Raw genomic sequence first — 21,189 nt, 5'->3', positions numbered from 1 at the left:
ACAATTTTAGTGGCACACAGGTTGTCCGTCACTATCTTGGAAACTATCTTGGATTTTCTGTGAGAACCTTAAAATTAATCAGCATGTAAGAAAATTATATTAAATCTATGAGTCATGTGCGTCGCTTTAGATTCATATGAATGTCTCATTATCGTCACCTTACGCGGAAGAGATGTGTAAAAAATTGAGCGTAACTTCACACTCTTGTCTGTCACTTGTAATGTAATTTTGAAATATGAGCATCGCGTGTTTATATTAACAATTTATAGGATGTTTACCACGAGAAGCAGCCATGCGAAATGTTTGGTCATTCACTTATCAATTTGCAGAGTTAAGTCTTTAACGTGGACGTCATGTAGCAACCACTTGGATCTCATGAATAATTTATGCAAATCAGGTAAGACTTATTATAAAATTTGGAATTTTATTCAGTTTTATCGCAAAAAAATTGGAATATTTTTATGTCATAGACATCACTTCGTAACAATATCCATGCAATGATGATTTATTTAAACAGAAACAAGAATTCACGGACATAAAGTCAATGATATAATTTCAAATATTAATTCAGGGATTCCCAAGTTGTGGTCAATTAATCAGATGATTAATTTACTCGTTTAGAATCTGAAGTATAGTATTTTATATCCACAACGTGCAATTTTATTTCCATAATGAGTAATATTGCTTTTTGTTATTATTGGAAGTAGATTTAATTTGACTAAATATTAGTACTAATTAAAAATTAGTTTCTAAAAATTACAGCTGTTGTCATAGTTAATATTTTTCAGGATTTTCTTGGGATCGACTTTGTTCCTCCAGTTGATCTTCATCCACCCAAATATACTTTTGAATCCAGTCCATGTAGTAGAATACATTGACATACACGGCTGCAAAGAAAGTTTGGCAGTAATATTAGATTCATACTTTAATCTTCAAATTTGACCCTACCTGGTACTCCTAGTATTCCACATTCATTCGGTCCATAGCTTACGATTCCAATTTGAGTGTATGAGCATTTTACGTTCATCTCATTTGAAATTTGTAACGGACTTCCTGGATTTAAAAAAGAAATGTGCAAAGGATTGATTATTTGTGTGTCTTCATGGATTAGCTGTCGTATTAAGTGTCGGAATGGGCTATAATGAATCGAATGTATATCTAGTCATGGCAAACAATATCTTATACGGAACTAGACACGTTCGACCCTGCTAAGACTATTCCACTTCAAACTTACCTGAATCACCCTAAAAAATCATAAAAAAATCTATTAGTCATGAAGATTATATTTGATTCCAGCCTATACTCACACTGCATGTGTCCTTCCTCTGAGTTCGATGTCCATAAAATATAAACTTATCAACTCGAGTTTCATTCTGTATTCGCATTGGATAGTGAGGATCGAACTTTTCAAGAACTACCTTCATTAATCTATTTGATGAGGAATATCTTTCAGTGGCTCCATAACCTATTGCAACAGCATGTTCATTCGTAGATTGTTTTGATGGTAGACAAATTGGATTTATGAATTCATTGAATGGAACAAATGCATCTAATTTGAGTAAACCAATATCATCAAGTAGATTAAGCCTGTCATAATCTGGATGTATGAAATGGTCAACAATCATTCGAGTTACTGTCTTTTCTGTAGGTTGGAACTTATTAAATATTCCAAACTTTGCAAATTTTGGATGTCCAAGTTCATAGTGATCGACGCAATGTGCAGCTAAATTAAATAACAGCAATCAATTTGTGGGAATATACAAGATTCTTATGAACATTTACCAGTAAGTATAAAATTACGAGACACTAAGGAGCCTCCACATTTCCATTCAGTTTGATCATTTTTATCATAGCCTAATAGTGCGTGATGTGGGAATTCGTAAGGCATCGCTTCTCGTCCACCTGTTAATTAAGGCAAATTAACAAATCTATGGGATAATTTTTAGTACCCCAAAAAATTCAAAAATATTTATCCCGACCAATGAGATAATTTTTTAGTACCAAAAAAATTCGAAAATATTTATTTTCTTTACAGCTCCCGAACCTTGAATAACATGTAGTAATTTAAAGCAATATTCCCAAGTCACATTATTTTTGATAACATTAATATATTCCACATATAATGTACGATTATCTTGAAATTATATTTATATGCACATCCAGGGAAAATACGCGGAGATTATTTAATTTATTCAGCGCTGTATATGCAGAGTTTGTGAAGAATTCTGTTCGGTTTGGGTATCACTAAGTCGCTTTATTAACCATAAGACATGAAGCTGCCCTGGTTACCCCGAGACGACAGCTTTTGACCCATTTTTACAGCGAAAAATGCGGTTTTTGGTAGAATTTCCCAAATTGTCCCAATAACTCACCAACAATCAAAGCAATTACTCTATGTCGGCACTTGTCAATTGTTATTTCTCTTGGTTTCTGTCCAATCAGTCCCGTGACTCTCATCTTTTGGATATTACTTTGACCATACTCAATACATTCTGCAAATAATTAAATATTAAATTTTGAAATAATAAATTAATTAGCTTGTATTACTTAGTTCACTTTTTGTCAATGGTCGGGCTGTTGAAGTTGTAGGTGCTGTAGTAGTTGTAGGTTCTGTATTAATTGCTGGGATTTTTGATGCTGAATGGATTGTTGAATTCTGTATTTTTGATGTAGATTCTGTAATCACTGTGGAATTTTCTAATTTTTGTGGTTTTTTCGCTGTTTCGTTATTTCCCAGATCTATCGAAACTGGTTTTGGTGGAACTTTTGCAGGAACAAATTCATCAGTTTCATTATTTCTGTCATTTCCTGGATTATACAAATTATCCGTTGATGTTTGGTTGGATTGAACATGTTGATTAGTTTCTAGTTTTTGGCTATCAATTGTTTTATTTTTTGATACTACTTGACTGTCTTCTGTGTCAGCATTTACAGCATGTGCAGGATTTGCTATCTCCTCCATTACAGATAAACTGTGAGATTCATTTCCTTGTGCTAATGAACTTGAATTTTGTGGGATCTTGTAACTTTCTTCATTTGTTGGATTCGCAGTATTTTCACGTTCTTTAACTCTATCAATTTCTAGACTCATAAATTTGGTTTCGTTCGTTAGAATGTTAGTATTTTCATAATATATTAGTGTATTGTTATTGTCTTGGGAGTTTGGATGCTGAATCGTTGTTGACTGAGATCTTGTGGCATTTCTTCCAATTTTTTTTGTTGTTCTCGTTCCCTTATTGGTTGAGTTTTGTAGATTCTTTATTACATTTTTACAACGACTCTCAGATAAATTATTACAACAATACTTTGTCTCTTTAAAGCACAGCTGATCATTCACTAATTTGGAACTATGATGACTATTTTTATTATTAAGAGTAATACAGCATTCAAGTATATGTATCTTATCTTCCTTAAACCCTTCAATTTTCTCACAATATTTGAAATTTTGGCTACTGCATGGTTCACCATTAAATCTGTGAACAAAGCCAAAAAATAAAGCTATGCTTAAAATCGAATATTTCATCTCGAATGCTGGAGACTAACTGAATGAATGATAAGCAAATTCATTTATTTCTGAAAAAAAAATATTTTGTGATTCCACTGAAAAAAATAAAAAAAAATCCAGAGAAAAAAAATTATATTTGGGCACATCCATGTTAAACTTGATTCTGTTAAATAATAAATCAGACTTATATTTTTGTTGTAATCAGTTTAATTTAATAATTTTATTAACAAATCTAAAGTTAATATAGCAGTAAAAATCAAATTGTCAAGCTTCATCCTTCCAAACGATCCCCTCGATCCAGTTTATGTATTTATAGACATTCACATAAACACCTAAAAAACATTTAATTTGATTCAATAGAGTGACATGCGAAGAATAGTGTCTCTTGACCAGCATGACTTGGAGGAGCTCACGAGCGGCACAATGCGGTAAACTGGACCGTCACGGTGCCATTACTGCTACTTTTCATCCTATCATTAATACGATGAAGTAGATACCCTAACAAGCACATTGTGCTGTTCGAGGCTGGAGTTGATAAAGTCTGTCCTCACTCTAGAGTCATGCTGGCCTGGATACATTAGTTTTTAACATTCCTAATCATTGTGTCTTTTAAGTAGTAATAAATATGCAAAAACCCTGATCGTAAGTAACTTACTTGGTACTCCAGTAGAATCACAATTGCTATGTCCAAAGCTAGCAATTCCAATTTGTGTATATGTACAATTTACTTGATCATCATTTGACACTTGAAGTGGTCCACCTAAGGTTTGGATTCAATATAGTTTGAATATCATTTGTGAAGGAACAAATGCTTCAATTTATATTATCTTACCTTCATCAATCTAATAGTAAATAGATTTAGTTTAGAGTATTGTAAAAATGTATATTTCAAGACTTACAATACAATTGCTTGTTCTTTCTGTTTGATGTCCATAACACAACATTGTAGTTTCATTAAAACGATCTCCATAACTGTCTTTGCAAACCTGTTGATCAAATTTACTAACTACATCTTTTAATAAATTTTGCGATGGAATTTCTCCAAAACCAGTTCTTATAGCTCTCGTATCATAATAAGGTCTTGTTGGCAAGCAAATTGGCCAAATATTGCCATTACTTCTGACTGGTCCTTGAAGCTTTAGAAGAGCAATGTCATTTTGTAATGCGGATATCCTGTCTTTTGAGTGTTTAAATGTCTGCTTGACTGTGAGTATCATAGACTTACTTCCATCATTCAAATTGTGAGCACCTAATTTGACAAACTTTACAGCTCCATACTCTATTGAAGAAATGCAGCGACCAGCTAAAACCGATAGAATTTACATAAGGATTAGGATCGGATTTGATATTTTAAATGTCTATAGGATCCTTACCAGTTAAGACAAAATCTAGCGAAATCAATGAGCCGCTACAAATCCATTTGACTTCATCGTTGATTTGATAACCTAAAATTGCTTGATGTGGAAACTCAAACTGTCTTAATACTGAAGCTTCTCTGTTATGCGATCCACTAGCATCACGAGCCCATTCGTTGTAGAATCTAGTCACAAGATGTCTTGTTCCTTCTTCTGAAAATATGGAATTAGGAGGCTACAGTTCCAAAAATTGCTTTTTACTTGCTGAATGCTTAATGCAATGGAAGATATAATGCTTACCGTTAAATGACGAAGTTGGACTAAACTGGCACGTGGCAACTGAATTTGGACTGCTTATTGATTCTATAGCACTTCTTCCATACTCTTTGCACTCTAATTATAGAAAATAAAAGCAGCATGCGTAACTAGGACGACTAAATAACTGACTATCTAGACTGTCATTAACATACGACTTTTCTTCATGAATTCAAAGCTTGAAGTCTCCTCGGTTTTTTGCATTAAAAATTCGACTTGAGTCGACTTCAAGCTATGCAACTATTAGATCTAAATATGCAGCCTGTCAACTCTGATTTCTTACTTTTCGAACTGATTCTAGGACAGCAAATAAGTCTTCTAACAGGATCACAAATCGGTAGATCCCTCACTCTAACAGTTCCTTGTCTATATAATCCATACAATGATTTGCAGTTCTTAATGTCAACACATTTACCAAACGATCCATCATTAAATCGACATGGAAGTGGATCATCAGAATTAGCAAAACAAAACAACATCAAAAGTAATAAACATGAGACTTTCATAATGAATCAACAGTAAACAACTGAGTTATCACATATTTAGTTGTGGTTTAGTAATGTCACGAGAGTTAAAAGAGATGAGAATGAGAGGAAAAAATTAAAAAACCGGAAGATCAGCTGAGTTATTTCCAGTTTGCATATTCTCACACATTTGAGTGAAACTGCATGTGAGAATTAATTCCTAAATCGCATTTCTTTCAAGGGAACAACAGAATCTGATTATTTAAGAGTTTAAAATCTAGTTTTTTATTTAATCCTAGCTACATATCAAATATTTCAGTCAATACTCTGCTAATTACTTCATTCTTCATCTGTCCAAACTGTCTCTTCAATCCAATCGATGAACTTATAAACATTAACATATCCTCCTGTGAAATAATAGGAATTAAAAATATCAGAATTTAAATGAAAATAAGAAAATGATAAATTTACCAGCCGCTCCAGGTATACCGCAAAATTTCGGTCCAATACTAACAATTCCAAATTGTGTAAATGTGCAATTTACTAGTTCATGATTTGAAACTTGGAGAGGTCCACCTAGAATTTAAGATTTTATGCCATTTGAAAGTTGAGCAAGAATTTAGGGATTATTTATTGGCCACTTGAGTAGACACTTGAGTGACTAGTTGTATAGCAACATAGTTTTAATGATGAAGAATATCGTATCTAGAATTAGACATAACCTAAAGACACACTGTGTAGAAATGGTGAAAAATTGTTCCCTCATGCACACATGAGTCTGACGTGGGTCCAGATTTTCAAAGACCTGTTACCCATGGGTCAGTTTCTTGGTATATGTGTAAACCTACCTTGCCGCCTACTCTAAAGTATACCCTTGGGTATGCACCAAGTGTAAGCACAAGGATACTGATAAACCAACCACAGGGTTCTCTATTTTTCAATTCTTTTAGGATACAACAAGTCAAATAAAACCCTGTTTACTGTAACAACTTGACCACTATATCCAATCAGGTTCCTCATCCAACAAATTTGTATAAACTAACCTGAATCACCCTGAAAAAATAATAAAAATATCTTAAATAAATTCAACAAGATCCTAAGTCCAATTACAACTTACAGTACAAGAGTCCTTCCTTTGTGTATGATGTCCATAACACAACATCGTATCCTCATTATAATTTTTTTCAAACGATCCTTTGCAATTCTTATGATCAAATTTTTCCAGCACAACTTTCATCAATCTTTGTGTTAATATTCCCTTTCCATTTTCGCCAAATCCTGAGACAATTCCTTTATTGTCATAAAAAGGCCTAGTTGGCATGCAAATTGGCAAAATAAATTCACTAAGTTTTACTGGCTCTTGGAGCTTTAATAAGGCAATGTCACTATGAGATGATGAATAGTCGCCTCGTGGGGGTTTGAAAGTTTGACTAACTATAGAAAGTATAGTTTTGTCTGTATCATGCTGACGATCATTTACACCTAGTTTGACATACTTTACAGGTACAAAGTTTGAGAGAGAAAGGCAGTGAGCAGCTGAAATCAAAAATATTTATGATTAAAAAAATTTGTATTTATATTTTGAATTCTCGGGAATTTCCAAGGTCAATTCCAAATTGTTATCTGTAGCGATTATGCTTGTAGCTAGTAATGTGATGCAAACATTACAATTTTAAAATCTACTGAGCAGAGCTCGAAGTCGACTTGAATTTTGTATGGAAAAGTCGATTAAAGTCGACTCGACTTCAAGCTCTGCAATTTAGATTCCTTGTTCTTTTTGAACAGTTATGGACAACAGTGGTGTACTGTGGTCCGCGATACACTGATGTGCCAACTCTAGCCTTACATTACCTGTTAATACAAAATCTGGAGAAATCAATGATCCACCACAAAGCCACTCGACTGTCTCATTTTTCTGGTAACCTAGCAGTGCTTGATGTGGAAATTCATGGACTTTTGCTTCCTCTCCACCTGAAAAATCAACAAAACTTAATTAAGATTTTGAAAAAATTGATGAAATAATTTAATTAAAATAAAAAGGTTTCAATACCAACTATTAACGATACTGGAACGTGCGTGCACTTAGTTTTAACGACTATTTCGCGATAGCTATTGCCATCGTCATGTAGAAGAAGTGATGGGATTCTTGCTATCTCTAAAGCATTCTTTCCATATTCTCTGCACTCTATAGAATAAAATTAATATTATTTAGGACACTAAACCTAAAATTAAGGCTAGAATATGAAACAGATCAAAAGATAACTGATCAGTTCCACACCCATTTAATAAAGCTTCTCTTACTTTTTGTGCTGATTCTCGGACAACAAACAAGTCTTCTGACAGAATCACAAATCGGCATGTCCTTTGCTTTTAATGTTCCATTTCTGTATTGTGTCAAAAGTGACTTACAGTTCCTAATTTCTACACATTTACCAAATGATCCATCACTAAACCGGCATGGAAGTGAATCATCACACTTGACAAAACAAAACAGCAACGAAAGTATGAATATTGAGACTTTCATCGTGAATTGATAAATAGCAACTGAACGATCACTAGTTAAGTTGAATTGTAGAGACATTATGAGAGCTTAAATTAAGAAATGAGAGAATAATCATGTAAATTGACTTTTTTTAATTCCAGCCTACATATTCTCAGAATTCAATCACAAAGAGTACTGAAATGTACATACATAAGAGTATGATTTTGTATTGCATTCTCTTTTATTATTTGTATTCTTAATCATTTCTGTAGATATTAAGCTACAACCAAACATCATACTTTATCATTCCAAACGATTCCCTCGATCCATTCTAAATGGCAAAGTGCAATGTCCAAAAAACTGCATTTTTCGAGTAAAAATGAGTCATAATCAGGTTACTGTGACGTCAGGGTAACTTCACGTCTTGTCATTAACCCTACAACGTACCAGTGCTCACATGATTCAACTCGGAAGGGATCTGAGATGGTGAGCTCTGCTATGAAGGTACAATGGAAGCTGGAATAATTGAAAATCATAAAATAAATTAAATTGACTAAATTTGTGTTTATTTCCAATTTTCACAAATTTACAATCAGCATTAAGAACAATGTAATCTAATTACATCTGCATTTTAAGGCTGTATGCTCTCTTATTCCTCATCTTTCCACACAATTCCTTCAATCCAATCAAGATAGTGATAAACATTTACGTATCCACCTGGAAAAAAAAATATATACACGTGACTGTTACTTCTTATACAGTATAAAGATGTGTATATAAAGGAACAAATTCTCACTAGCAACTCCAACTAGTCCACACTTTGCTGGACCAAAGCTAATTATTCCTATTTGAGTGTATGTACAGTGCACTCTTTCCTCATTAGACACTTGAAGTGGACCGCCTACATTAATTGGACTTAGATATTTCTCAATTTGACCTGTAAATCCAAGAACTTACCTGAATCGCCCTGAAATATTTAAAAAAAGCTTAATACTTTTCAATTACCTTAAAGCTCAAGGGTACGGAACTGATTAAAATTGATGAAAATATTATTGATCAGTTCCACACCCTTCGTAAGTCTTACCCTACAAGAATCCTTCCTTTCAGTATGATCTCCATAACACAACATCGTCTGCGCATCAATCCTCACATTACTATCCTCACCCCATGAACTTCGACATTCAGAATGATTGAATTTTTCTACTGTAACTTTCATTAAAACATTAGATTGATGTTGATATTGGGTTTTTCCGAATCCCGTTGCTGTTGCTGTAAAGTCGTCATGTTGCTTCGTTGGCATACAAATAGGCAAAATGTGTTCATCTATTGGAACTATTCCGTCTAATTTTAGAAGTCCAATATCATTGTTGAATGATCCTCTTAAGTAGTTTGGATGTCTGATATACTCCTCAACTCCAAAGGTGTAGGTTTTGTCATTGTTGTGGACTCGATTGTGCATTCCGAGTTTGGCAAATTTCACTTTACCGAAATCAGCGTGATTGAAGCAATGGGCAGCTGAAATAGAATTAAGGAACAGTCGAATATGGATTTTTTGGGACTAAGCCTCTAAAGATACTTCAGATTGAGCCATTTCAGGTATTTAAACCTCAAAATATCCGAGAGCCTGTAAACTTGGATTAAAAAGTAAAATCTTACCAGTCAATACAAATCTTGGAGAAACCAATGAACCGCCACAGTTCCATTCAATCGAGATTCCATTTAGATAACCTAAAAGTGCTTGATGCGGAAACTCATTCAAACTAGCCTCAGTTCCACCTGCAATAATAACAATTTTGGATAATTTGGCGAGAATTCTTGGTTTTTTCACGAACTCCACAATATTTCAGTCCTTACCAATAATTAACGATACAGATTTGTGTTGACACTTGCTTGTTGTCGATTCAAGTCCCTGTTCGTTGATAATTAACGACGATACCATCACCTTTTGGAGTACCTTTTCACCATATTCTTTGCATTCTATTGAAAAGTAAATGTTTAGTAGTTCCTATAGACCAGTGCTGTTTAAACTGTGTGCTGCAGCACATCTTGATGGTAATCCAAAACCTAAACCGCTCACAGCATGCAGTTCAAAGTATTTCTAAAGAATTTCAGCTAATGTGCCGCGACACACAGTTTGAACAGCACTGTTAAATCAAAATTGATGACTATTTAATAAACATTTATTTGCTTAGGTTGCAGCCGATTACAAGGTCAAGCGGTTTGAAGTTTCTTGATTAATTTTAACGACTAAATCCAGTAAGGCTTACTACAATCCATTCTTACTTCTTTCACTAATCCTAATTCCTTGATTAAAATGTGTCAGTATTGGTTCAATCGTTGTCTCTTCCTCAGCCGGCGGCGATGGACAACAAAGAAAACGCTTTGGTTTATTACAAACTGTTACTTGACTACGATTAATTAACCTTCTAGCCAATTGATTTCTAACAATCGGACAACTTGATATCTCTACACAAACTCCAGCTGTTCCATTTTTGAGGGTGCATGGTGCTCCATTAGGTAAATTAGAATTTACGGAATTTAAAATTGCAAAAAATACAAAAATAATATTTATTGTTAAGCTTCTCATTGCGAATGACAGTAGCCGACTGAGATATTGATAAGGACTTTATAGAGAGAATAATTGACAATTTAAAGAGAAATCCAGAGTGGAAGTTGTGATTGTATAAAAACAAACTTGCTTTATTGTGATTTTATTTCGGATTTACAACAACATTCTCACAGTTTTTGCGGTTTTAAGCATCAAGTAATTTGCAGTTATTGCTCATCTCCCCAAACAATATTTTCAATCCAATCGAGATAGTTGTAGACATTAGTATATCCACCTAAGAGAAAATGATCGTAAATGAATTGAAAAAATTGACTATTAGTGAAAATCTTACTAGGAATGCTGACAGTTCCACATCTATTTGGTCCAAAACTTGAAATTCCAATTTGTTTGTAGGTGCAGTGAACATTATTCTCATTAGATACCTGAATAGGGCCACCTGAGTGTGAGGAAAGATAAAGTCAACACAATTTATAGTCAAACTTACAGTTATGACTTCCAAAACTTACCAGAATCGCCCTGAAATGAATTAAAATTGTAATAATCAGTGACTTAGTCATGTAATGTGACCTAGAGGAACTTACCCTACAAATATCCTTTCTTTGAGTATGATGTCCATAACACAGCATCGTATTTTCATCAATTTGTATATTTCCATCCTCTGGCCAAGATTCTCGACATTCATCATGAGTAAATCTCTCAAGAGTAACCTTCAACAAAACATCAGATTGTGAGCCCGATTTAGTGTTTCCAAATCCAGTAGCTATGGCTTTTAAGTCTTCAGATGGTTCAGTCGGCAAGCAAATCGGCAAAATATGTTCATCAATTGGTACGGTTCCATCCAATTTTAAAAGTGCAATGTCTTCGTTAAATGTTCGTTCATTGTAGTTTGGATGCTTAAATGTTTCTTTAATGTTGTAGATAAAGACCTTCCTGTTGTCATGATCTTGGTCTTTGTTCCGCATTCCTAGTTTTACTTTCTTTACTTGACCATTTTTCTTTTCGAAAAGACAATGAGCAGCTGGAATTTTTTGAGAATCACAATTCAGGCTGTCAAACAACTAATTTCAATATTTACCAGTCAAGACAAAGTTGGGAGACACTAGAGAACCACCACATAACCATTTCACTTCCGTATTTCTTGGTGAATAACCTAAAAGTGCTTGATGTGGAAACTCATCTACATTTGCATCGGTTCCACCTTATTCAGAAAATAGAAAATATCATTAAAATCAAATATTAGATTTACTTACTTCCTATCCTACCAACAATGAGTGAAACTGATTTATGAGTGCACTTGCTGGTACTTGTAACTATCGGTTCTTGGCCAAGCAATGGTGTTAGTACTGTTATTAGCATTGCTTTTTTTCCATATTCCTTGCATTCTAAAAATAAATAGATTTTAAATAGTTTGAGGATGTTTGAGGATTCTTGGGGATTCTTAGGGATATTATGAATATTTTCACAAGTTCCATGCCTTGCATTAAAGCAAGCCTGCTTATCAAATACCAAATAATACAAGATTATTTTCACTGTATTAATATTTCTTACTTATTTGACTTATTCTCTCCTGGTCGTTATCATCATGACTTTCAATAGCAGCCTGTGTCGTTGTCGTTGTTGTTGTCCTTTCTGTAGTCGTTTCATCATCCAAGGAAAATGGACAGCAAACAGTTCTTTGAGGTTGGCTGCAAATAGTTACATGAGCACGGGAAATAGCTCTCCTTTTCCACAGATCTCTAATTATTGAGCATTCCTTCCATTCTTGACAAGTTCCACTTGCACCACTTTTAAGTGTACATGAATCACCAACTGAAAGATCTGATGAATATGAGAAATTAAAGCAAAACAATATAAGGAAGAAGATTTTATATTTTGAACTGTTCATTGCGATATGCTGAATTAAACTGAAATGCCGATAAGGTGTGGAAAATACGAAATAAATGAAATACTTTAATTTAAAGAGAATTTGAGAGTAATATTGTTTTTATTTTAAACTATATTTATTTAAGAATTCTATGAAAACATGTCTCAAGTCTCGTCTCAAGTGATACTAAGCCTCATCGCCCCAGACGATTTCTTCAATCCAGTCAATGTAGTTAAATACATTAGTGTAGGCACCTATATGAGAAATAATGAAATTTTGTATGATTCATACCAAATTATTGTAACTTTATCTTACTAGGAATGCTAACAGTTCCACATCTTTCTGGTCCAAAACTTGAAATTCCAATTTGAGTATAAGTGCAACTCACATTTTCGTCATTAGAAATCTGAAGAGGACCACCTGAGTGTGGGAATATATATAGTCAACATATTTTATAGTCAAACCTTATTAATGACTTCCAAAACTTACCAGAATCGCCCTGAAAAGAATTAAAATTGCAATAATCAGTGACTTAGTCGTGTAATGAAGCATAAGCTAACTTACCCTACAAGTATCCTTTCTCTGAGTATGATGTCCAAAGCATAACATTGTTTCTTCATCAATTTGTACAATTCCATCCTCTGGCCAAGCTTCTTTACAGTCAGAATGGTCAAATCTTTCAAGAACAACTTTTAATAAAGCATCAGATTGAGTTTGCGTTTTTGTTGCTCCAAATCCAGTAGCCAAAGCTTTATAATTATCATGTTCCTTAGTCGGCATACAAATTGGCAAAACATGCTTGTCAATTGGTACGATTCCATTCAATTTTAGAAGTGCAATGTCTTCGTTAAATGTTTGTTCGTTGTAGTTTGGATGCTTAAATGTTTCTTTAACATTCAAGACAAAGACCTTTCTATTGTCATGATTTTGGTCCCTTCTATTCATTCCAAGTTTTACTTTCTTTACGTGACCATATCTCTGTTTGTACAGGCAATGAGCAGCTGGAATTTTTAGAGAATCGTACTTCAGACTTTAAGACTCAAACATCTAATTTCAATATTTACCAGTCAAGACAAATCTAGGAGACACTAGGGAACCGCCACATATCCAATTCACAATTTTATTTCTAGGTGAAAAGCCTAAAAGTGCTTGATGTGGAAACTCGTGATTCTTTGCCACTTCACCTCCTGAAATGTTAATACAATTGATGGGGTCGTTGATGCTTCGCAGTCTTTGGGTCAAAAAGCATGATTCGATTTTACGCTAATAAGAATACTTACCAAAAATAAGTGAAACTGATTTATGTGCGCACTTGTTGACGTTTATTTCTGTTGGTCGTTGACCAAGCATGGGTGTAAGTCTTACAACACTATTTAATGCTTTTCCATACTCCTTACATTCTAATAAAAAATAAAGTAAATTTAATTAATTCCTTAAATAAGGTCTATTTGGCAGCCATTTCGAAGCAAATCGAGGTTTGTGGACTTCATATTAACTCTTAAACCTAATTTGTTAAGCAGCAAAAAAGAGGAAATGGTCTAATTGGGAAAGAAGTCGGGCAGTCGACTTAGTCTCGAGTTCGATCCCAGGGAAATTCTAGTTGAATTTCGGGTGCTTTATCACTGTTCTAATCACACTAATTCGGCTTGTGTACTCGTTAAAGAAGGCGAAAAACCTCAATTGGGACAAAACCTAATCAAAATTTAAATCTAAGGTATCGAGCCATGTATAAGCAAATCTGTCAGTCAAAGGTTAAAGTCTCTGTGGCCGAGTGGTTGATGAGCATACCGGGTGCTAGCGTCACTCGTTTGTGAGTTTCTGGGTTCGATTCCCTCACTAGAGATCGATCTCTCAATCATATAATACATCAGTGTAGTCACGACACACTTTGATGATAAGCCACGACGAATAAATAAATTTCGAAGGCACAACAGTATGTACAATACTGCTATAGAATGTTGTCGATATGACAAGGATTCGAACCCATTATCCAAGAAATTATACTTACTCTTTTCACTAATCCTTTCTTCTTCTCTTGGACAGCAGATTATCCTTTTAGCGATATTACATCTTGTAACTTGATTTTTACGAAGTAACTTTTTTTCCCAAAGTTCTTTAACTTTTGTACATTCTTGATATTTCATACAAATTCCAGGTAAACCGTTGTCAATAGGTGAATTTGCTACATGAGAACAAGTATCTCCTTCATCTAATACACAATATACGAAATAGAAATTTAAAAGCAGGAATATAGAAATTTTAAACATTGAACTGTTTATGATCACTGACTGAAAGAAACTGAGCAGTAGCCTGAAAAAGTAATATACAATAAAGCTGATATGAAATTTATGAATTTGAACTTTTGGCATCAAAATGATCAGATTTATTATTTGTTTAATTTCATCACTTCTTTTTTCTATTCATGAACTTAATTACGTCATTAATCGTTCTCAGCAGTGGAAATTCCCTCTCTTTTGTTAGTCTCGGCCTTGACTTTCCAAAGTCAGCATATGTTGTTTTATCTATCGGACATTCACCTCTAAAGTCATCTGTGTCTATTGACCATGCCCATACACCCAGTAATCCCTTCTCCATGGCGAATTTGACTTTATTTGCAACTGATCGTGGTGTGTCATAGATGGCAACATTGGTAGTTCCATTTTCCTTAAATTTACCAATCATTTGAGATGCAAATCTATCAAATTTGTATGTCCATTTCTTCTGATCCTTCATACGGCAGATTTCATTGTATCCGATCATAAAGTTGCTTTGGATGATTGGACCCATAAAGCCTTCCTGCTCACATTCATCACCGATGTAGCCATCTGCACTAGTTTTAAATGTCTGAGATTGAAACGGAATTCCAAGAATTATTTTATTTGCCGGAACCTTCTGGTCTATAAAGTCATTTAGAGCTGAATCAATATCAATTGCCTGAAGCTTTGCCTGCAGTGGTGCTGTAAATCCAATTCGTCTGTCCCAACTGCTACCATACTCAAATGTCATCATATTTATTGCATCTACATGCATAGCAATCTCTTCAAGGTGATATGCTAATTTGACCATCCAATCTTTCGTACGTAATGTGACACTCAAGTACAAATTATGTTCACGGTAAACTTTGGAGATTTCCTTCAACAGAAGTGGAAAATTCTCTTTGTCTTCTTTACTTCCACCTCTTTCAGGATCTCCAGGGAAATCCCAAAGTAAATTAAGACCATCAAATTCATATTGCTTCAAAAATTCTGCTGACTGAGTTGCAAATGCCTTCCTTAAAGTCACATTTCCAGCTAATCTTGAGTATTTTTCAACGCCTTCATTCCATCCACCAACGCACAACAAAACCCTCAAATGAGGATACGATTTCTTTAAGGCAGTAAATCGTCTGTAACCGTTCAATCCACCATTGTCACCTAAATCACCCCAAGGGTCTAGTGACTTTAAATTAAAATTCTCATCTAATCCAGCAAAAAAGTACACTGCAGTCGTGCAAAGTGCAGGATCAAATGTATCGACTGTGAATCGTCCACCGTCTTTTCGATAAATTGCCCAACTGGCTATGTAGCATACAATCTCTTTCCCATGTGCCACTACTGATTGTTGATTTTCAGATTCTTCCTCAAACTGTTTAAATAATGTTGGTGCCATTTCATCAATCCAATTGGAGAATTTTAAGACATTCGTGAACAGCGTGTAAGATGTGGTGTCGCATGTATAATTCTGATGTAAAAACGATGCTGATATGATTCCCTTTAAATACCATCGGCCATTGACTTGAACGAACATTCCATTACCACTGTCTCCTTGACATGCTGCTGAATATTCATCCTTACCAGCACAGAAAGTATTTACTGACGATATGTAAGAGAATCTTGGAGATTTCAGGAAGCATTGTTCATTCGTTATGATTTTTACTTCCAACTCTCGTGGAATAACCTCATGTGGTGCTTCCCTTTCTGACTTTCCATATCCAGCAATATTTCCATGATCTACAGGAATTGGTTCATTTGATGTCCATAAACAAATTGGACTGATAACATCACTGAATGTCACAGGTGCACTTAGCTTAAGTATGGCGATGTCTGAATCATAGTTATCAGTAAAGTGCTTCCAATTTGGATGAATGAAAATGTCAAGGACATAAGCATCAACACCACCTCTTTCATAAGGCAGCGATAGATTATATCTTCCTAGTTTAACAACAATTTTATCTGGAGTCATTTGACTTTCATTCCTTTTGTCTTGCATACAATGAGCAGCCTAGAATATATCAATAAGTCATAAATGTCAAAGGTCAGCTTTTTAATCAGTTTACTTACTGTGACAACTGAATTAGAATTTATCAATGTTCCGCCACAAAACAGTTGATTTTTATAAAATTCGTATAAAGACACTAGCCATGGCCAAGCTCCTCTTGGTGATACAGTACCGTTGATCACTAAGCTAACTGCTCTTCCAGAACTTCCGCACGGATAATTTTGATCATTTGTTGGTGCTACAGTTATGAAGGAATTAAATGAATATTTGTATAAGAATATATTGGATTTACTAGCCGTTTACAGCAGCATATTAAGTTTAGTTCAAAATAATTGCCCGGACAGCACAACATATTCGCTTGGACACCGGTAAATCCACGTACTTACGGTAAGACGCGAAGTTGCTCTAACAATACCGTGACGACTGATCTCAACTCAATATTCCTTCCAAAAATACGCGACACTACATTGTGCTGCTCGGGATCAATCATTTAAAAGTTCCAGACTCTTATTCAGTTCAACTTACGTGATTCATTCGTGTGCTCTTCATTTAAAACTGAATCTGTGCTTGTTGATAGCTTTGTTATTGTTGATTCTTCTTCAGACTTTGCTGACGGACAGCATAGATATCTTAATTCTTCATTACAAATTGTTATATCATCGCGACTGATTTTTTGTTCAGCCAGCAGTGCCCTTATCTGTGTACAACTTGATATATCAACACAAGTTCCAAATGCACCATTTTTGAGGATGCATGATGACCCAAATGGATGACTTGAACAAACTAACTCTAAACTAAAGATAAGTAAAATTATAAAGTTTAATTTCGAACTGTTCATCACGAATGACAGAGAACAACTAAGAACATGATAATTATTTATAAGAAACACATTCTGGTTTTTGGGAAAATACCAAGAACTTCCGTGCTGTTTTGTTTTCTTAAAGTTTCTTAAACAATAGATAAGTATTGTTTTTGAACACAACATACCAGTTTATGGATTTACTTAAAATGACTTTAAGTCGCAATACATTTTATGATCACGCAGAAGATGCTGCGTTATATCCGATAACCAGTCCGATAATTAATCGTAGTATGAATTCCACCATCTTCATTAACACAAGAACCGGTTGAAAGATAAAAAAAGTTTTATTGACACATATTACTCAAAAGAATATGCAAACTGATATGTAGCATCTATGTAGTACTGGTTTTACGTTATACTGATAGTAAAAATTGGATGTTCAGACCTTAAGATCCACAGATGTTCATTGTATGCTGCAAACAGGGTTCGACAGACAACTGCAATCAGTTGATATACAGATTATAATGAGACCCAAATGGTGGCAACATAACCCGAGGAAGGCCTAACAAACTCATTGACAGAAACTATTGATATAGATAGGATGGAGTTTGGTATCGGTAACTGGAAGACGGAAGCCAGCTATAGTGCCAGCTTTAAAATATGTCTCAGGGAGATCATGGATCACAATTGATCTGTGCGACCGGAGAAGTAAGTAAGCAGGTATAGAAATACAAAACAGTCCTTTAATGACACTCCTGCCTGTAGCCAAAAAGGGTGACTGTAAGCTGCTTGTCCAGTACGTATGATTCAAAAAAGAACAAGTGAAACACTTCCCATGCCGGGTCTTAAATCCATGATCGATCAGTCGATGTGTCATAATTAAGAACAAAGCCACTGCTCCATCAATCCACTGCGACTTAATCTATACAAAAAACGAAAACATTCAAATTGTTTACAATAGCTTCTTACCCTTGAAATAACTAGATTTTTAATCACATGAATAATTTTCCCAAAAATAATCAGTAACAGCTATTTATAAATCATCCAAAGCATTTTATTTATTATCAAGTGAACACAATTAAGGGTCATAACCCATTTATGTCTAATTACTCAGGAATTTCATTACATCATTTATTGTTCTGAGCAATGGAAATTCCTTTTCTGTTGATAATTTTGGACTTGAACCTTTAAAATCAGCATACGTTGTGTTGTCAATTGAGCATTCGCCTCTAAAGTCATCTGTATCTATTGACCATGCCCATACACCACGAAGCCCCTTGTCCATAGCATATTGCACTTTATTGGCAACTGAACGTGGCGTGTCGTAAACAGCAACGTAGGTAGTTCCATTTTCCTTAAATCTTCCAATCATTTGTGATGCAATTTTGTCAAATTCATATGTCCAATCCTTTTGATTTTCCATCCTGCAAATTTCATTGTATCCAACTAACAGACTGCTTTGTAGGATTGGACCTGGAAATCCATCTTGTTCACATTCATCGCCGATATATCCATCATATTCAGTCTTGTATGTCTGTGCTTGAAACATTATTCCCAAAATCATTTTATTTTTTGGAACTTTCTGGTCTATAAAGGAATTAACTGCTGTGTCAATGTCATCATCCTGAAAACTTGTTTTGATTGCTGCAGGATATCCAATTTTCTTATCCCAACTGCTTGAGTAATCAAATGTAATCAAGTTTATTGCGTCAACATGCTTTGAGACTTCCTCAAGGTCATATGCTGATCTTACAATCCAGTCTCTCGTCCGTAATGTAGCACTTAGGTACAAATTCTGTTCCTGATAAATTTTGGAAATTTCCTTTAACAGAAGTGATAGATTTTCTTTGTCTTCAGCAGTTCCACCTCTTCCTGTATCACCAGGAAAGTCCCAATAGAAATTAAGTCCATCAAAGCCAAATTCCTTTAGAAATTCAGCTGACTGAACTGCAAAACTGTTCCTAAGTGTCTCATTTGATGCTAAATTTGAGTACTTTTGAACTCCTTCATCCCATCCACCAATTGACAGCAATAATCTCAAATGTGGATGTGATTTCTTCAAATCTATAAACTTCTTGTATCCATTAAATCCATTATTATCTGCTAAGTCAAGCCATGGATCTAGTGACTTTAATTTAAAATTGTCATCAAGTCCAGCAAAGTTATAATTTATAGTCGTGCACAGTTTCGGATCAAAAGTGTCAACTGTGAATCTTCCGCCTTTTTTGCGATAAACAGCCCAGCTTGTAAAGGAACAGACAATCTCTTTTCCTTCAGGAATCGAGTCTTGAGTTCTTGCTTCTTCCTCAAATTGTTGATCTAAAGTTGGTGCCTTTTCGTCAATCCAATTTGAGAATTTCAAGACATTCGTGAACAGCGTGTCAGCTGTTGTGTCGCAAGTGTTGTTCAGGTTAAAGAATGATGCTGATATGATTCCTCTCAAGTACCATCGGCCATTGACTTGAACAAACATTCCATTACCACTGTCTCCTTGACATGCTGATGAATATTCATCCTTACCAGCACAGAAAGTATTTACTGACGATATGTAAGAGAATCTTGGAGATTTTAGGAAGCATTCCTCATTTGTTATGGATTTAACTTCCAATTCTCTTGGAATATTCTCATGACGTGCTTCCCTTTCTGACTTTCCATATCCAACAATTGTTCCAGTAGTTACAGTAAGTGGATTATTAGATTTCCATAAGCAAATTGGACTGACAAAATAGCTAAATGTTACTGGCTTGCTAAGCTTGATAATCGCTATGTCTGAATCATAATCACGAGTATAGAACTTCCAATTTGGATGAATGAAAATGTCAAGTGCATATGCGTCGATTCCATCTCTTTCGTAGAGTTGCGATAAGTCATATCGTCCTAGCTTTATGACTATTTCATTTGGAAGTAGAGGAATTTTCTGTTCCTTGTCCTGCATGCAGTGAGCTGCCTAGGGGAAAATGAATATACATTCTTAATTTAGTAAGTACCAGAAACCAGAAATCGGACTTAAGTCGATTCAATTCCATACAATCTAATAGTATGATAAGCACTAAGGTCACTTACTGTCACAACTGCAGTAGAACTAATCAGAGTTCCGCCACAAAACAAGCCATTTGTTTGAAATCTGTGTAAAGTCACTAGCCAAGGCCATACTCCTCTCTCTGATTGAGTTCCATTTACTATTAAACTGATTGACTTTCCTGAGTTTCCACATTCAAAATTAGTTTTGGGGTTCGCTGGAAAAATGAGGATTTTTTTGAATTTAATTAGGATATTTGGTATGTTCCCGGAAGTATCAGGCAACATATTGTGATTCTTACCTTTGTTCCTTAATTCATCTTGATTAGCTTGAGCTCTAGAAGCTGCTGGCACATTATCAGTTGCTTTTTTCTGCTTTGTAGATCCAACTATAGATGCTTTTGTCGTTTCCTCATTCGTAATCGATGTCGGACAGCACATATATCTCAAGGATCTATTACAAATTTTTATTCGATCTAAAGTAATCAGTCGATCTCTCAAAAGACTTCCTAAAGTCGGACAGTTCGCAATATCTTTACAAAATCCCTCTGAACCATC

At 34.7% G+C, this 21,189-nt stretch overlaps 7 protein-coding genes across 8 annotated transcripts; all 7 read right to left on the bottom strand.

Moving 5' to 3' along the window:
- Window positions 1–423: 423 nt before the first annotated feature.
- LOC139100625 (serine protease persephone-like) lies at window positions 424–3,483 on the bottom strand. Its single transcript, XM_070653309.1, has 6 exons — window positions 2,548–3,483; window positions 2,373–2,492; window positions 1,783–1,902; window positions 1,308–1,723; window positions 949–1,244; window positions 424–887 (listed from the first exon to the last, which is right to left on the bottom strand). The coding sequence occupies exons 1-5, from the start codon at window positions 3,089–3,091 to the stop codon at window positions 1,215–1,217; spliced, it is 1,230 nt and encodes a 409-aa protein (XP_070509410.1). The 5' UTR covers window positions 3,092–3,483; the 3' UTR covers window positions 424–887; window positions 949–1,214.
- A 206-nt stretch (window positions 3,484–3,689) lies between these two features.
- On the bottom strand, window positions 3,690–5,816 carry LOC139100634 (trypsin-1-like). Of its 2 annotated transcripts, none has more exons than XM_070653319.1 (7): window positions 5,459–5,816; window positions 5,161–5,253; window positions 4,879–5,070; window positions 4,405–4,808; window positions 4,338–4,347; window positions 4,161–4,265; window positions 3,690–3,837 (listed from the first exon to the last, which is right to left on the bottom strand). In XM_070653319.1, the coding sequence occupies exons 1-7, from the start codon at window positions 5,679–5,681 to the stop codon at window positions 3,770–3,772; spliced, it is 1,095 nt and encodes a 364-aa protein (XP_070509420.1). In that variant the 5' UTR covers window positions 5,682–5,816; the 3' UTR covers window positions 3,690–3,769. The 2 variants fall into 2 exon arrangements, with proteins under 2 accessions (XP_070509420.1, XP_070509419.1); XM_070653318.1 differs by having other exon boundaries at window positions 4,879–5,073; window positions 5,459–5,794.
- Window positions 5,817–5,897: 81 nt separating this feature from the next.
- LOC139100638 (venom protease-like) lies at window positions 5,898–8,170 on the bottom strand. Its single transcript, XM_070653323.1, has 6 exons — window positions 7,941–8,170; window positions 7,690–7,824; window positions 7,491–7,610; window positions 6,757–7,175; window positions 6,111–6,692; window positions 5,898–6,046 (listed from the first exon to the last, which is right to left on the bottom strand). The coding sequence occupies exons 1-5, from the start codon at window positions 8,161–8,163 to the stop codon at window positions 6,678–6,680; spliced, it is 912 nt and encodes a 303-aa protein (XP_070509424.1). The 5' UTR covers window positions 8,164–8,170; the 3' UTR covers window positions 5,898–6,046; window positions 6,111–6,677.
- A 495-nt stretch (window positions 8,171–8,665) lies between these two features.
- On the bottom strand, window positions 8,666–10,716 carry LOC139100551 (venom protease-like). Its single transcript, XM_070653177.1, has 7 exons — window positions 10,405–10,716; window positions 9,976–10,098; window positions 9,778–9,897; window positions 9,206–9,636; window positions 9,079–9,088; window positions 8,918–9,022; window positions 8,666–8,838 (listed from the first exon to the last, which is right to left on the bottom strand). Exons 1-7 carry the CDS (start codon window positions 10,706–10,708, stop codon window positions 8,771–8,773), a joined length of 1,161 nt encoding a protein of 386 aa, XP_070509278.1. The 5' UTR covers window positions 10,709–10,716; the 3' UTR covers window positions 8,666–8,770.
- A 78-nt stretch (window positions 10,717–10,794) lies between these two features.
- On the bottom strand, window positions 10,795–12,582 carry LOC139100626 (venom protease-like). The gene is made up of 7 exons (XM_070653310.1): window positions 12,239–12,582; window positions 11,953–12,072; window positions 11,766–11,888; window positions 11,272–11,708; window positions 11,197–11,206; window positions 11,022–11,126; window positions 10,795–10,964 (listed from the first exon to the last, which is right to left on the bottom strand). The coding sequence occupies exons 1-7, from the start codon at window positions 12,573–12,575 to the stop codon at window positions 10,897–10,899; spliced, it is 1,200 nt and encodes a 399-aa protein (XP_070509411.1). The 5' UTR covers window positions 12,576–12,582; the 3' UTR covers window positions 10,795–10,896.
- A 57-nt stretch (window positions 12,583–12,639) lies between these two features.
- On the bottom strand, window positions 12,640–14,874 carry LOC139100631 (venom protease-like). Its single transcript, XM_070653314.1, has 7 exons — window positions 14,563–14,874; window positions 13,835–13,954; window positions 13,619–13,741; window positions 13,119–13,555; window positions 13,044–13,053; window positions 12,870–12,974; window positions 12,640–12,808 (listed from the first exon to the last, which is right to left on the bottom strand). The coding sequence occupies exons 1-7, from the start codon at window positions 14,819–14,821 to the stop codon at window positions 12,741–12,743; spliced, it is 1,122 nt and encodes a 373-aa protein (XP_070509415.1). The 5' UTR covers window positions 14,822–14,874; the 3' UTR covers window positions 12,640–12,740.
- A 33-nt stretch (window positions 14,875–14,907) lies between these two features.
- Window positions 14,908–21,087, bottom strand: LOC139100468 (probable chitinase 10). Its single transcript, XM_070653060.1, has 7 exons — window positions 20,934–21,087; window positions 20,677–20,849; window positions 18,740–20,560; window positions 17,723–17,736; window positions 17,337–17,668; window positions 16,874–17,049; window positions 14,908–16,814 (listed from the first exon to the last, which is right to left on the bottom strand). The coding sequence occupies exons 1-7, from the start codon at window positions 21,070–21,072 to the stop codon at window positions 14,958–14,960; spliced, it is 4,512 nt and encodes a 1,503-aa protein (XP_070509161.1). The 5' UTR covers window positions 21,073–21,087; the 3' UTR covers window positions 14,908–14,957.
- Window positions 21,088–21,189: the final 102 nt, after the last annotated feature.

Source organism: Chironomus tepperi, unplaced genomic scaffold, assembly GCF_022539635.2.
Source record: "Chironomus tepperi strain 1889 unplaced genomic scaffold, CSIRO-AGI_Ctep_v1 contig_67, whole genome shotgun sequence".
Taxonomy (NCBI): Eukaryota; Metazoa; Arthropoda; class Insecta; order Diptera; family Chironomidae; genus Chironomus; species Chironomus tepperi.
The sequence above is the reverse complement of the archived record's forward strand: the minus strand, read 5'-3'. Positions and strand labels throughout refer to the sequence as shown.

Excerpts from the sequence above, each read along its gene's own strand:
- LOC139100625 (XM_070653309.1), bottom strand. The coding sequence starts at position 3,091 with ATGAGTCTAGAAATTGATAGAGTTAAAGAACGTGAAAATACTGCGAAT. Across the intron at positions 2,493-2,547 it reads ATTGACAAAAAGTGAACTAA|AATGTATTGAGTATGGTCAA; the intron begins GTAATACAAGCT and ends AATTATTTGCAG. Across the intron at positions 1,724-1,782 it reads TCGTAATTTTATACTTACTG|CTGCACATTGCGTCGATCAC; the intron begins GTAAATGTTCAT and ends TATTTAATTTAG.
- LOC139100634 (XM_070653318.1), bottom strand. The coding sequence starts at position 5,681 with ATGAAAGTCTCATGTTTATTACTTTTGATGTTGTTTTGTTTTGCTAAT. Across the intron at positions 5,074-5,160 it reads TCCAACTTCGTCATTTAACG|AAGAAGGAACAAGACATCTT; the intron begins GTAAGCATTATA and ends CCATATTTTCAG. Across the intron at positions 4,809-4,878 it reads GCTAGATTTTGTCTTAACTG|CTGGTCGCTGCATTTCTTCA; the intron begins GTAAGGATCCTA and ends TATCGGTTTTAG.
- LOC139100638 (XM_070653323.1), bottom strand. The coding sequence starts at position 8,163 with ATGAAAGTCTCAATATTCATACTTTCGTTGCTGTTTTGTTTTGTCAAG. Across the intron at positions 7,825-7,940 it reads TCCGAGAATCAGCACAAAAA|AGTGCAGAGAATATGGAAAG; the intron begins GTAAGAGAAGCT and ends TTTATTCTATAG. Across the intron at positions 7,176-7,490 it reads TCCAGATTTTGTATTAACAG|CTGCTCACTGCCTTTCTCTC; the intron begins GTAATGTAAGGC and ends TTTTGATTTCAG.
- LOC139100551 (XM_070653177.1), bottom strand. The coding sequence starts at position 10,708 with ATGAGAAGCTTAACAATAAATATTATTTTTGTATTTTTTGCAATTTTA. Across the intron at positions 9,898-9,975 it reads ATCTGTATCGTTAATTATTG|GTGGAACTGAGGCTAGTTTG; the intron begins GTAAGGACTGAA and ends TTATTATTGCAG. Across the intron at positions 8,839-8,917 it reads TGGACTAGTTGGAGTTGCTA|GTGGATACGTAAATGTTTAT; the intron begins GTGAGAATTTGT and ends TTTTTTTTCCAG.
- LOC139100626 (XM_070653310.1), bottom strand. The coding sequence starts at position 12,575 with ATGAACAGTTCAAAATATAAAATCTTCTTCCTTATATTGTTTTGCTTT. Across the intron at positions 12,073-12,238 it reads GGAGAGAATAAGTCAAATAA|AATGCAAGGAATATGGAAAA; the intron begins GTAAGAAATATT and ends ATTTATTTTTAG. Across the intron at positions 11,889-11,952 it reads ATCAGTTTCACTCATTGTTG|GTGGAACCGATGCAAATGTA; the intron begins GTAGGATAGGAA and ends TTTCTGAATAAG.
- LOC139100631 (XM_070653314.1), bottom strand. The coding sequence starts at position 14,821 with ATGTTTAAAATTTCTATATTCCTGCTTTTAAATTTCTATTTCGTATAT. Across the intron at positions 13,955-14,562 it reads AGAAAGGATTAGTGAAAAGA|AATGTAAGGAGTATGGAAAA; the intron begins GTAAGTATAATT and ends ATTTTTTATTAG. Across the intron at positions 12,809-12,869 it reads TGGAACTGTTAGCATTCCTA|GTGCCTACACTAATGTATTT; the intron begins GTAAGATAAAGT and ends TTTCTCATATAG.
- LOC139100468 (XM_070653060.1), bottom strand. The coding sequence starts at position 21,072 with ATGTGCTGTCCGACATCGATTACGAATGAGGAAACGACAAAAGCATCT. Across the intron at positions 17,050-17,336 it reads AGAGCACACGAATGAATCAC|CACCAACAAATGATCAAAAT; the intron begins GTAAGTTGAACT and ends TCATAACTGTAG. Across the intron at positions 16,815-16,873 it reads ATTCTAATTCAGTTGTCACA|GCTGCTCATTGTATGCAAGA; the intron begins GTAAGTAAACTG and ends GATATATTCTAG.